Below are 13,689 nucleotides of genomic sequence, written 5' to 3' on the forward strand. Positions count from 1 at the left end.
CCATCGGTATAAGTATATACGGGTATTGACTATATCAAGTCGATATTACTGTCGCCGCCGACGTCGTTCCGCGATCGTTCAAAAAGTTGTTTTTCAAGAGCTTCGTCTTGCTCACTTTCTCCGATCCATCATCCCCCTTTCGATACTCGCCTATAGGCGCTGGGCTCCTCCGTCGTCGTCGCGACTTCTTGAGTAATAATACTTCTCCACTTAGGATTCGCGGTGTAGTCTCTCTCTATACGGAGCCCTTTTATTTCATTCGCCTATATACAGAGCGCGGCAAAATGAGCTTCGCGAAACGGCGGCGGAAAATAATGCTCCCCCGCGAACGTTTCGATGTAGTATTATGTAGTATATAGTGCAAAACTGTGCTGCTGCTTCAGCAGCAGTGGCGGGTCACGAGCGCGCGCCGCAAATGACCAATGCCAACGCGCCAAGCGTACGTCCGACAGCCGCCAATATTATGACACACACATACACAGCGGCACACGTTGTCCCGCATTCATTCGACGGTGTAAAGTCATCCGAGCATCCGCGGGGGCTGGGGTAAATACAAAAGCATTTCGCGGTATAATTTCGACATTTTCTCCCGAAGCTTTTACCGCGAGCTCCGTGGGAAAATGTGGCAGCACGCGAGCATCGTCATGAGCTTTTATGTCCTTGCAATCGCGACAAATCTGACAAATGTACAAGTTTTTTTTTTTTTGATTTTTTGATATTTTTGTTTTCGTTCGAATCTAGGTCGATGCAGACTCGCGCTCAGCTGGCCAAACAGATGCAAGGGACGACGACGAGGCGACGCTCTGAATCGCGGGCGGCATCATCCGGTGCTACCTCTCCGCAGCTGAAGGAGCGGAGGAGGACGACTACGACCAGGAACACCAATACTTCAGCGGGCTCGAAGCAGCTCTGGTCTTCGAGATGAGCTATGAAGGAAAAGTCGCGCTTGTTTCTGGCCTGCCTGCTGGTGCTCGCCTTTCATACGCATCTGTCGCCGCGGCGAAGCGGCGAAGAAGCCGTCGCCGCCACTGGCGCCCTGGCGCTTCCACCGGTCATCAAAATTGGTACGTTGAAAACTCGCTTTCTTTCACAATGGAATATAATAAAACTCTACAGGCTGCTTGAAAAAAAGTTAAATCTCTCTACAAACATGACGACGAGGGAGGATGGGTTATTCACTTTTTAACGGTGAAATACTCGCGCGTTATCTCAGCCTCTGCCATTCTCTCTAGCATGGCTCTTTCTTTGCATGTGTGTGTGTGTGTGTGTGTGTGTGTGTGTGTGTGTGTGTGTGTGTGTGTGTGTGTTTGCAGCATGATTCGAGCTAATCCCAGGCAGCAGCAGCAGCAAGCACAGATATTTCGGAGGCACGAGGCAGGAAAACGTTTACGGTTATCCTTCTCTCTCTCCGCTCTCCTCGTATCTGCACACGCATACGTTCCATTTCCGGAGCAAGCGCGCGACACATTTCGCTCTTTAAGCGTTATATATATACATGTACGTACTGTACGTATGTGTGTATAGGTAGCAGCGCGTCTAGGTAGTTGCGCTGCGCGCGATTTACCGAAGAGCCAACCATCCGACCGACCGACTCTCTCCTGTATACCTACCTATAATTTCGTTCGATGCACTGCTGCAGCGCCGGTGTCACGACGCCTGATTAGCGTCGCCTGCTATGATGGATATTGCAATTAAGCGACCAAGCTCTGAAAATCTAATAACACTCCGAAATCTCGTTTTCTTTTTCGCGGCGGTGCGGTCTTTTCTTTTACTTTTTTTTTTCAATCGCGGTAAAGTTCAACCGCGTAATAACTCGATCGTTGGTTTTTTGTATTATATATGCCGCGATATTCCACGCGCAGTTTATATTTTATGTAAGCTACTTCATTATCGAGACGTTATAAACGCCATCGCGTTTAAATCATCTTCTCGCATACATTAACGATAATATATTTATATGTTGTACTCTTTCGACTCGCCTGCATGAATAAGAATTTATTACATGTATATTTATAATGACGTAATGCATGCCCATGTGCACCAACACACAGACACTATTTACACCTACTTACAGACCGATGTATTATATGTAGCGAGTACAGATAAGTGAGTTACGTAAATTTTATATACAATTGTGTGTACGTATATAATATGTCCGAGAGTCAAAATGACATAATACATAATAGCGTATGAATAAGCGCGCGACTGATCTGGTTATCTGCGATACCTTTTTTACATACGCGAGCTTCGAGTCTCCGATATTACTTTCCTTTAGCGGATTTTCCGTCGTCGTCGTCGTCGTCTTGTACCTCGAATGCGGGTCAATGGACTTTTTATACGATATAAATCTGCTGGGGCAAAAAATTTGTTTAATTATAAGCTGTGTTAAACTTTCGTATATCATTTAGGGACTGTATTTTAATCCTGTTAATCAAATGCGACTGAGACGGCAAACAGTTGAGTTTGATTTTTTCATAAATCAATTATTAAAATCCGATTGACGACTTTCGAAGAGCTGTATCTTCATTTCGGTAAATTCGAAACGAATGATCCGACAGTTTTATCGATTTTAGATAATGCGATGTAAATCAATATTGAAGTTGGAAAACTCTATTCCAGAAGTCCTGACATCATAAATCATATCGAGTACAACTTCCAGTATTTTCTTCATAATATAAAACTCGTCATACCGAAGTTTAATTTTAAAAAATAATGACATCGTTCCATTCTTAAACGAATATCAACTATGAAAAAGATCTGATCTAAGGTTACTTCTTACTTTCTAATTGAATAGAATTGAATTTGATTTGAAATATAAAATCAAATAACATTCGTCTTCCGATGTAATTTCGATGTAACTAATTTTTCTCTTACTTTTATTTATTTATTTGAAAGTGAATTTTGTTCAGGAAAAAAAGGAAGTGACTTCAGATAGAAAATCCAAGTGAAGGAAGTTCAATCGGTTACAGGATCCAAGAAAGTTTCTACCTTTTTTTTTGCCGTCTTCTTGCTCGTAGACTAACCGACTGTTGCATCCCAAACTTATCTCAGAAAGTTTACACATTTTATTTCTTTTATTTAATAATACTTATACATTGACAACATGTAGGTAATAAATAATAACAATACTTTTTATGGCTGATAAAACCGTCAAAACTTACTTTCGAACAATTAGTAATTATTACTTACAATTTAAAAACTTTTCTAGTTCTTTTTAGTAAAGATTCTATAGGCGGAACCTTACTTTAGTGCAATTTGTAAAAGCTGTACCGAACAATGCTGCGAGTGGCAAGAGCGTTGTACATTATTTTATATCACTGCTCTTCATACTTATGATACCTGTTCGGTGATATGAATACCTTATAATGTATGCAACGGAGTTTTATAATGTACTATTTATGGCACGAAAAAAATTACCATAAGTGTAAATCTATGCACGCCTGCAGTATGAGACGATATAAAATCGCAAAAATTGGGTACTAGAAAAATAATAAAAGGCAAAATATGTAGGTTACTTTAACGCGAAAAAGGGGGAAAAAAGTAAGTGCGAGTCGTCATTCGACAGTGCGGCGCCGTGCAGGCTATTTTCGCAAAGCTTGAGATGTTACATGATACGAGCCATCTACCGCTTGTCACTGTCGGACTCAAAATACACCATTTTATGACAAGAGTGAAAATCATTAAACATAAAGCACATGCCGATAATCCACGTCGGAAGAAGTAAATATTAGATGAAGGTGAATGACTGCGTGAGATAATTGAAAACCCTGTTACAACAATTTCAATAGGATTACGAATAATGCATTTATTGACCGAAATATCAATAAAATATATCATCATTAATACATTTTGAATTTTTTAAAAATATTTTTGAAGAATCGAATTACATTACCAACCACTTTATTAAAAAATCTAACAATTTTGTCTTTGAAGGTTTCTTTTGATTCATTTTCACCAGAACGTGTGTCGGTATTGGCATCAGAATTAACAATGATTATATTTTCTTTAATCTTCGTCGATAATGAATTGTCATTTGCTTGCCGATTCCCAGTTAAGTTAGGTGATTCAAGATTCACCTTACCACTGCTATTTAATTTAACAGGCGATCCAGTTTTCATAGATAAATCAATTGGACTCGAACCATCGCTCGGTTTCGCTATTGTGGATCCAATTCTATTACCATTAACCTGTAGATTACCAGATACATCAGGGACTTTAGGATTCACCTTATCGAAGCCGTTCAAGTTAATATTAGACCCAACACGGATAGATAAATCGACTGGACTCGATGAATCTCTCGATTTTCCAATTCCAAATCCTACAGAATTTCCATTGAACTGTAAGTTGCCTCCAATGTTGGGAGCTACGATATTCTCTTTGCCAATACCGTTCAATGTACTACCAGCTTCTGCATTAATAGTTGAATCCACTGATTTTATTGCATCTCTTGCATTTCCAATTTTGGATCCGACAAGACTTCCATTGAACTGTAAATTTTCTCCGAGGTTGTGTGCTATGAAGTCCACGTTTCCATTTCCATTTAGTTGAACCGAGGATCCTGCATTGATTGATGGATCTACTGGGTTCAATGAGCTTCTTGGATTAACAATTTCGGTTTGAGGAGATTTTTCACTAAACTGTACATTACCAGCAGCGTTTGGAGTTGGATACACCTTGCCATTTCGGTCTAGTTTGATCGAAGATCCTGGATTGAGTGGAAAATCTACTGGGTTCAATGCGTCTCTTGGATAAGTAATTACGGATCCAACTGGATTCCCATTGAACTGTAAATTCTCTCTAATGTTTGGAGTCATGGGATCCACGTTACCGTTTAATTTAATCGAAGATCCTTCATTGATTGATGAACCCACTGGGTTTAATGCGCTTTTTGGATTACCAATTCCCCATCCTACGGGATTTCCGTTAAACTGAAGGTTTCCTCCAAGGTTGGGAGCTGTGAGATCCACGTTACCATTTTCATTTAATTTGATCGCAGATCCTGCATTGATTGATGGATCTACTGGATTCAATGCAATCTGCGGGTAGCTAATTTCCGATCCTACGGGATTTCTGTTAAACTGCACATTTCCTCCAAAGTTAGGAGCTATGGGATCAATGTTACCATTTTCTTTTACATGAACAGAGGATCCGGCATTGATTGATGTATCTAATGGATTCAATGCAATCTTCGGGTTGCTGATTTCCGATCCTACGGGATTTCTGTTAAACTGTAGATTTCCTCCAAGGTTGGGAGCTGTGGGATTCATGTTACCATTTCCATTTAATTTAATCGAAGATCCTGCATTAATTGTTGAATCTATTGGATTCAATGCAATCTGCGGGTTGCCGATTTCCGATCCTACGGGATTTCCGTTAAACTGTAGGTTTCCTCCAAGGTTGGGAGCTGTGGGATTCATGTTACCATTTCCATTTACATGAACAGAGGATCCGGCATTGATTGATGTATCTAATGGATTCAATGCAATCTTCGGGTTGCTGATTTCCGATCCTACGGGATTTCTGTTAAACTGTAGATTTCCTCCAAGGTTGGGAGCTGTGGGATTCATGTTACCATTTCCATTTAATTTAATCGAAGATCCTGCATTGATTGTTGAATCTATTGGATTCAATGCAATCTGCGGGTTGCCGACTTCCGATCCTACGGGATTTCCGTTAAACTGTAGGTTTCCTCCAAGGTTGGGAGCTGTGGGATTCATGTTACCATTTCCATTTACATTAACAGAGGATCCTGCATGTATAGATGAATCTACTGGACTCGAGGTTTCTTTTGGATTTCCATTCTCTTGCAAGTTTCCGGTCGTTCCTAACTTATTTTCATTCTTCACATTATTCTTGATACCGCAGAATTTTGTTATATGATCAGGCACACTTCGGCTTTCTGTGTTATAATCTTCAAGAATTAGTTGACACAGCCATTGTGATTGTGTACCAATGTTAGTGTAAACGTCTGGTTTTGAGCCTTCAAGGCATTTTTTATCTCCAAAGCTAAAAAGGCCTAGTAAACATTGATCGTTGCTTCGGATCAATGGTAGGCCTGAATCAGTCTATTGAGTAAAACGTAAATAAATATGTTAAAAAAATATTGATATATTGAAAGAATTTATTTTCATACTTACTATACATTCACTGTCATTAAAGAAATTAATCATTTTCGTGCATATTGTCCCATAAGCTATATTTCTATCTTGCCACAATTCTTTACATCGCTCATGCTGTACAAGTTGCACATTTGCACTTATTACTTTTGGAATGTTGTAATCATTCTGCATGAACACAGTATATTAATATCAGCGATCGGGTTATTTTAATATGTATTAAAATTCGTTTTCTTACCTGATATTTGCTTTCTGATTTTTTATTTCCGATAACTTCAAGACCATCATTTATTTCAGGTAGATCAACCGCAAGGCATTCGATAGGCCTAATTTTATCGTTAACAGGGATTGAATTATATAGTCGAACTAGCGCAATGTCATTGGCGTGGGTTGAATTCTATGAACAATCACAAATAAATCAATAAAGCACGCGAAGCAAAAGATGCAGCGTAACTTACATTGTAATTCTCGTGAATCGTATACTCGTTAACTACATAAGTCAATTTATACTCGTCACTCGAAACGCCAACGATCACTTCTAACGTATAGTTCAACAAATTTTTCTTAGCTTCTGCAACGCTGCAAAAATATTTATTTTCAACTTTACAATTGCAATAATTATTCACGCGTCGATACTTACTAGCTATAACAGTCCGCAGACGTGATCAGATGCTGATCGTCTATTATTGTCGCTCCGCAGAAATGATGCGTCCGGTCGTAATTGACACTCAAATAAGCTAGATAAGGATGCGCCACTTTTTCGGTCAAAGCACTGGAAACTACGATCGAGAGAATAAAAACAACGTAAATCATCGTTCTTCTCTCCGAACGCAACATTCGTCGAATAAAAAAAACAATTACTGTTTAAGATGAGCATCTTCGCTTCTCTTTTATATTAAAAAAATTATGAAGCTCGTGCATACCATCAAAAATGAAACACGTGTACGTAAGTACTGAATGTTTATTAAAAGAAAAAATAAACAATACCTCTAGTGTTTATACGTATTTATTCTCTGAATTTGATATGCACGTGTTGCACCGATTCTCAGCTGTTCTACGTCATCGTCATCGTAATTTCATTCATAAAACTAAATTCTCTTTCGGCAAATTAATCGCATATTTTCGTCAATTTTCCAACGAAAGCTCGACATTATACCGCGTTATATAACCGCATTACCTAACTGCAGCAGCAGCAGCAGCAGTGATTCGTGACAGTGAAATTTTCGTTGTATACACATACGCGTAGTATCGCGAGAGGCACGTACTCGTTTTAACACGAAGCATGTGCGGCTCTATATACACACAATGCACCGAATATCCACACGTACGCGTATATATATATTTATCAAAGCTCGAGCCAGGATAAGTGGGCAAGTATATAGTGTAGCGGGCCACTCAATACGTAACTATATCTCGAGCGCATTTTTTTTCTCTCTTTATTTTTCTTTCTTCGCGCGCGCGAGACGTACATAACAATGTAGTTTTCTTTTTTCTCCGCGTGTACATGCACACACAAGCAAACAAATACACACACACACGTGGAGGCACAAGGAATGTGTACTAGCCAGTAGTAAATCAGTATTAGCTCGAAAGTCCATCGTCACGTTTTTCGTCCGGAGCTTGTATCATACTTATTCGTCCGCGCGCGCGCGTGCTAGATAATATACTCTTTATCTCTCTCTCTCTCGTCGAGCGCAAAAAGACGTATGGGGGCCAGGGCCTCATAAATTTTCTCTCGCAACAATCGTAAAATAAAAAAAAATTTTCTCTTTCTCGAACATTTTCATTATATCTTTCTTCGCCCGTACCTATAGTGTTATGTTATATACACGTCACGCGTGCGCGTGCAACAATATAACTCGCGAGAGAACAAGCGCAGAGAGCAGAGCAGAGAGCTTCAAACACGCAGTTCAAATGTCGAGAGAGATTTTAAATATTCATGCTTTCGATTTGCTGGCAAACGACGAGCGAGTAAGAGAGAGAGAGAGTGACAGAAAGGAAGCAACAATCTGTGAAAAGACGTCGCGTACGTCGTTCATTTTTCGGAAAAGAAGGGCGCGCGCGAAAGCCTCTCTCTCCCTTACTTTTATGGTGGCCAGACTGCCTGCGCCTCACGGAATCACAAGTAGTAGCGATAAAACTTTAGTCTCTACATCTTTGCGCGAGAGAGAGAGAGAGGGTGCGAGTAGAAGAAGAAGAAGGAGAGAGAGAGAGAGAGAGAAAGTGGAAAAGAAGTAGGAGGAAGAGCGCAGAGCTCGACACACATTTCCACGGGCGCGCGAGCGACGCGACGCATTATGAAGTCTAAGACGAAGTAAAAATTCACTTCTTTTCGCGACGCGACGACCTCTGGGCTGCTACTCTTGTCACGCACCCGCTCGTACTTTTAATAACAAAACGCCCACGTCGTATTCGCTTTTATAGAGAAATATAATAATTTATATATACTATTGTATACATTTATAGCAGCGGTATAATGGATAGAGATAGGCATGAGGCAGAAGGTTTATAATATATACGGGGGAAAGTATAGCAGCAGCAGCAAAGGTAGGAGTGGGAGGAGGGGGTAAGATGTGTAATGAGAGAAGGCTAGTAATGCGATTATACTCGAGGGCTTCCCAAGCTTTAACGATTCCCCTCTGGACCCATTATACATGTGTCGATATGTCCCGCGCCGGCCTGTGTGCTCGCGTTGTTTCCGGCGACTTCCTCTCTCTCTCTCTCTCTCTATGCCATGCATATGCTTCGTACACATTTATAAATATCCATTATACGACTCGACAAATATATATGATGAACTTTGGGGGTGACGTCGTGGGAGGGGTAGAAAAGAGTGACAAGTCGATAAACCCAGGGAGATTATTGAATTTACGCTTGTTAGGCTCTTATATACAGCTCTGCACACGTGCTCGGGGAAACGCGATAAAGGTGGAACGAGAGACCTTTCTCTGCTGCTGCTATACACAAGCCCCAAATCGTCCCCTGACGATTTAAGCAATTTTCGCCTCGGAGTGGCAGCATCTTGTGTGTCATGCACCGAGGCGTTTACGCGACGAGACGTGCAACAACAACGTTATATTGTATGCCCGCTAGACGCGACGCGACATGACACTACACACACGCGCGTTTATAATCACGCAATATCTGATTATTGACCTCTTCATCTTCGTCTATCTATCTCCGCTGCGCATACGGCAGCAAACGTATATAAACGTGTGCGCGGGTATCCGCCGAGAGAGTCCGCAGATATGCGCGAGGGAAATTACGATCGCTGCGCAAGGCCAGACTAATCGAATGTGGAACACGGCCGTAAGAAGTGATCTAATTAAGCTCTGTCTCTCTGGAACGACTCGAGCGCTGCGCTTATTGTGTTTAGGGGCCGAATTGCACCTCGGGTTTCGATTGTCTCTTGGCCCTAGTGATACACATATTTTCGGGCATTTTACCGGATAATCACATTGACTGATTTTTGATACTACCAACGCAACGATGATCTTGAGCGATATTTAAACGGCTAAGCGAGGGAGCTTGAGTTCGTTTAAAAGTTATGATTACTCTCGAGCTCGAATAATTCACAACATTCCCTGAATTCCGTTTATAGCTCGGTCGCAACGAAAAAAATCTTGAATGTATCCGTGCGGAAGCCGTAGTAGGTGAGAATCGAACCCGCGCACGTTTATTGGTGCGTAAGGGGATTGAATTTTACGCGGCACTAACCGGAGCTTGGTCAAGGGGAAGGGCTCGATCGTGCTTGAAAGACGCCGTTCTCCTCCGACGCTGCGCCAGTCGACACCCGCGGCTGCTTCGGATCAATTGACTGGATGTTTTCGTGGCTCTCGAATTCGACTACGCGTCTCGATGACTGCAATTTGCAAGTTTGATTTATACATGAAAATCGTAGTCGAGTGGTTAACTCGAATTTTTTCCCCTTAGAAAAGTCATGATCTGATCGTGTCATCGCGATAAATGCGTTTATCTAATTGATCGCTGAAACAGGTATGAAGTCGACGTATCTAAATTGAGTGCAAATTTTTAAATTCATAGCAACATGATAGCTTTTGAGTTTGAGCATTTGAGCTTTAAGGAGATATTGTTTTTACCTCGTAGATACAAAAACTCGATTAAATTTTAGCGAGGTAATCACTCCTGTTGTTGGTTACACTTATGCCTTTTGTATAAGGTTTAAATTTGCATTCTTGCATAGGAGGATATCAAAAGAATGTAATATGCGAATATATCAAACATTTACTTACAGAAGCTGAATCGTCACTACTTGTAGAGCTTTTCTATCAATGATTTTAGTTGTTCAATCATCTGCATGTATGGATATAAATTAAAAGGGCCAACGTGCGAAATTTAAGAATCAATCTGGCTTCAGGGCAATGCTTTTTTCTTCTTGCATACTAATAGAGAGCAGATACTTGAGGAAAGATTTAATTAATAATAGGAACCTTGAAAGACATAACTGCAACAGCAATACTTTGAGGAATATATTTAAAATTAAACTATGCGTCAATATTAGCTTATATACGATGATAGTTAAAACTAAAGAAATAAGATTTTAAAACATTTTATTATTTTTCACAAAGTTAAAAGATATTTATTGAAAATTTTCCAAAACTACGTAGTAAGTACGTAGTAAGTACGTAGTAAGTAACCCAAGTGTATAGAAGTTTTCATTGCGACCAAATGTCTGCCGAAAATTCTAATACTCTTAGGGTTTTCTACGATCATGTACTGTGTTTATGTGAATTTTGAGGTCAGATTTTCGTCCAAATGATTTCCGACAAATGTCACATTCAAAGGGTTTAATCCGATTACGTACTGCATTTATATGATTCTTGAGGGTACTTTGGCATACAAATAATTTGTGACAAATATCACATTCAAAGGGTCTGATCCAATCATGTACTGCATTTATGTGCTTTTTAAGATAACCACTGTATCCAAATGATTTCTGACAAATTTCACATTCAAAGGGTTTACTCCGACTATGTACTCCGTTTACGTGAAGTTTGAGACGACTTTGGTATCCAAATAATTTGTGACAAATTTCACATTCGAAGGGTTTACTCCGATCATGAACAGTACTTGTATGTTTATTGAGGTTACATTTATCTCCAAATGATTTGTGACAAATTTCACATTCAAAGGGTCTGATCCAATCATGTACTGCGATTTTGTGCCTGTCAAAATTACTTTTTTGTCCAAATAATTTGTGGCAAATGTTACATTCAAAAGGTTTGCTCCGATCATGAACACTACTTGTATGTTTATTGAGGTCACTCTTTTGCCCAAATGATTTGTGACAAATGTCACACTCGAAGCGTTTTTTCCCATCATGAACTGTACTTATGTGTTGCTTGAGGTTACTTTTATATCCAAATGATTTGTGACAAATTTCACACTCGAACCGTTTTTTCCCACCATGAACTGTACTTATGTGTTGCTTAAGGTTACTTTTATATCCAAATGATTTTTGACAAATTTCACATTCAAAAGGTTTGCTACCACTTTGAACTGTAATTATGTCTCTTGAGCTCCAGTTTGCGGCGAAATGATTTTTGAGGAATGCCATGTTCAAAGCTAACATTCTTACTTGCCGAATCGATATTTATGTTCAAACTCGATTCCCCTTTATAAATTTTTTGACTCACTTTACAGTCGCGAAATAATCTGTTTGGAGTAACTTTTCGAAATATTCCAACCTCATTATATTTTTCAATTTGCAGTTGGGAATTAACGTGAAATGTACACTTATTATCGTAATCGAACTCTTTTTTTATCAAAATTATAAATATCTTTATGATTTAAATGATTAGCCTTAAATTCTTTTTCCACTTTCACAATAGGTAGACAACTTTTATATTCGGGTTTGCAGACGACTGCTGATGAAGATTCTAGTTTTGGTATAACATATTTGCACTCAAAATCTATGTCTATTTTTTCATCTAACTTTTCTTGTAACGCAATAACCTCATTCGTGTGATTTGCCTGAAATTGAAATTATGCAATAGTTTTTGATGGTGGAAGAATAGGACACAAATCAAATCATTGAACTCACTGATAATCCAGAAAACGGCAATACTTCATTGTTTTTTGTTTTGCAAGAGTTTAGCGAATCGAAAATATAATCTTCCCCTCCATCCGGCAAAGTATCGTGCAGTTCTTCTTTCACCCTGGAGAATAACCAAATTTGATGAAATAACCGCTTAAAAAAATATTATGAAATGCAGAAAAAAATCATACCTAACAATGTCTCCGCCATTTTCCATTACTCGCTTGAAATGTGATCACTGTGAATTTTCCCAATCAGTATCAAGAAAAGATTTGAGGTTATAAACTTCGAGTAGCCAACACTACACCTTGATTTCATAAATTTGTAAACACTGACTCAGGAATGTAGCCCCTCGCCAGTGACTATGCGAATTATACTCACACATTAGTGAAATGATCTCACGGTTGGGCGATTTTCTCCCCTCTACCGTCGACTTGCTTTACGCAATTATCTACTGCGATACGCAGAGGGACTCGCGTATCATTAAAAATGCAAGGAAATTGTAACCCACATAGCATGAACGCTTTCCAGAATCTTACAGAAAGCTTTCAGAAAAGTTTAGAGAGCTTCCAAAATACTTTCTTGAAAGCTTTCTGTAAGTACGAAATGTCTTCGACAAACCGGTCGCAAACAGGTTGCATGAAAGCTTCCCAAACCCTGGGACGAAGACTTTCAAGAAGCTTTTCTGAAAGATTAGAGAAAGTTTACATTTAAGGTTTCAAAAAAGTTTTTAAACAGCTTCCAGAAAGTTAAATAGCAAGCTTTCAAAAAAGTTTTTAAACAGCTTCCAGAAAGTTAAATAGCAAGCTTTCAAAAAAGTGTCTAAACAGCTTGTAGAAAGTTAAATAGAAAGCTTTCAAAACAGTTTCTAAACAGCTTGTAGAAAGTTAAATAGCAAGCTTTCAAAACCTTTTCAAAAACCTTTCAGAAACCTTTCAGAAAGTTTCCAAAAACCTATCAGAAATGTTTCAAAGTCACATTTCAGAAAAAATTTCAAAAAAATTTCATCGTAATATTTCACACATTTACCAATTTCCTCCCATTCGTATTGACTGAAATATTACGTTGGACCCTTTTTGTAATATTTCATGTAGATTAATTTCGAAACATTTCTGAAAGGTTTCTGAAAGGTTTTTGCTAGGTTTTGATATTAATTCGAGATCATTAAATTAATTATTAATATATTATTATTCTGATGGTAATATATATGTGTTAGAATTATGTAAGAATTTATATCAGATTATAGAGACGCTGAAAGTAGAGAAAAAAGTTTATTATTATTTTGCCGGTCTCGGGGCTCGAACCTGGATCCTTCCGCATGAACACGAGCCCGCTCGCGTATATATATCGACAAATGTACATGGGCGGCACAACAAATGTATATAGCCATCGTCCCGGGCCACGGTATCGTCGCGTTACACGAAAATCTTCGAGTAGGCGATTCAACAACTATTTATTCGTCTTACGATCACTAAGCTCGCACTAAATTCCAGTAAACTGCAGTACAGCTACAAA

The 13,689-nt window shown here is 39.2% G+C and overlaps 3 protein-coding genes across 11 annotated transcripts in view; 1 reads left to right on the forward strand and 2 right to left on the reverse strand.

The window, feature by feature from the left end:
• LOC106657258 (glutamate receptor ionotropic, kainate 2-like) overlaps window positions 1–13,689 on the forward strand; it is a 50,195-nt gene that overhangs the window by 2,100 nt on the left and 34,406 nt on the right. For all 7 annotated transcript variants that reach the window (XM_023459198.1, XM_023459202.1, XM_014378658.2 and 4 more), the window contains exon 2: window positions 742–1,064. In XM_023459198.1, the coding sequence (XP_023314966.1) occupies window positions 929–1,064 (136 nt within the window). In that variant the 5' untranslated portion in view covers window positions 742–928. The remainder of the gene's footprint in view (window positions 1–741; window positions 1,065–13,689) is intronic.
• On the reverse strand, window positions 3,160–6,950 carry LOC106657261. 3 transcript variants are annotated; one of them, XM_023459226.1, is made up of 6 exons: window positions 6,757–6,950; window positions 6,575–6,695; window positions 6,355–6,513; window positions 6,138–6,284; window positions 5,568–6,065; window positions 3,160–5,417 (listed from the first exon to the last, which is right to left on the reverse strand). In XM_023459226.1, exons 1-6 carry the CDS (start codon window positions 6,927–6,929, stop codon window positions 3,840–3,842), a joined length of 2,676 nt encoding a protein of 891 aa, XP_023314994.1. In that variant the 5' UTR covers window positions 6,930–6,950; the 3' UTR covers window positions 3,160–3,839. The 3 variants fall into 3 exon arrangements, with proteins under 3 accessions (XP_023314994.1, XP_023314993.1, XP_023314988.1); XM_023459225.1 differs by having other exon boundaries at window positions 3,160–4,576; window positions 4,649–6,065; XM_023459220.1 differs by having other exon boundaries at window positions 3,160–6,065.
• LOC106657263 lies at window positions 11,721–12,517 on the reverse strand. Its single transcript, XM_014378669.2, has 3 exons — window positions 12,366–12,517; window positions 12,181–12,295; window positions 11,721–12,110 (listed from the first exon to the last, which is right to left on the reverse strand). Exons 1-3 carry the CDS (start codon window positions 12,389–12,391, stop codon window positions 11,877–11,879), a joined length of 375 nt encoding a protein of 124 aa, XP_014234155.1. The 5' UTR covers window positions 12,392–12,517; the 3' UTR covers window positions 11,721–11,876.

The sequence above is a fragment of the Trichogramma pretiosum genome, unplaced genomic scaffold, assembly GCF_000599845.2.
Source record: "Trichogramma pretiosum strain Unisexual culture from Peru unplaced genomic scaffold, Tpre_2.0 scaffold66, whole genome shotgun sequence".
Lineage (NCBI taxonomy): Eukaryota > Metazoa > Arthropoda > Insecta > Hymenoptera > Trichogrammatidae > Trichogramma > Trichogramma pretiosum.

Excerpts from the sequence above, each read along its gene's own strand:
- LOC106657261 (XM_023459220.1), bottom strand. The coding sequence starts at position 6,929 with ATGATTTACGTTGTTTTTATTCTCTCGATCGTAGTTTCCAGTGCTTTG. Across the intron at positions 6,696-6,756 it reads TCTGCGGACTGTTATAGCTA|CGTTGCAGAAGCTAAGAAAA; the intron begins GTAAGTATCGAC and ends ATATTTTTGCAG. Across the intron at positions 6,514-6,574 it reads CGATTCACGAGAATTACAAT|AATTCAACCCACGCCAATGA; the intron begins GTAAGTTACGCT and ends GATTGTTCATAG.
- LOC106657263 (XM_014378669.2), bottom strand. The coding sequence starts at position 12,391 with ATGGAAAATGGCGGAGACATTGTTAG. Across the intron at positions 12,296-12,365 it reads AATGGCGGAGACATTGTTAG|GGTGAAAGAAGAACTGCACG; the intron begins GTATGATTTTTT and ends GTTATTCTCCAG. Across the intron at positions 12,111-12,180 it reads TGCCGTTTTCTGGATTATCA|GCAAATCACACGAATGAGGT; the intron begins GTGAGTTCAATG and ends TTTCAATTTCAG.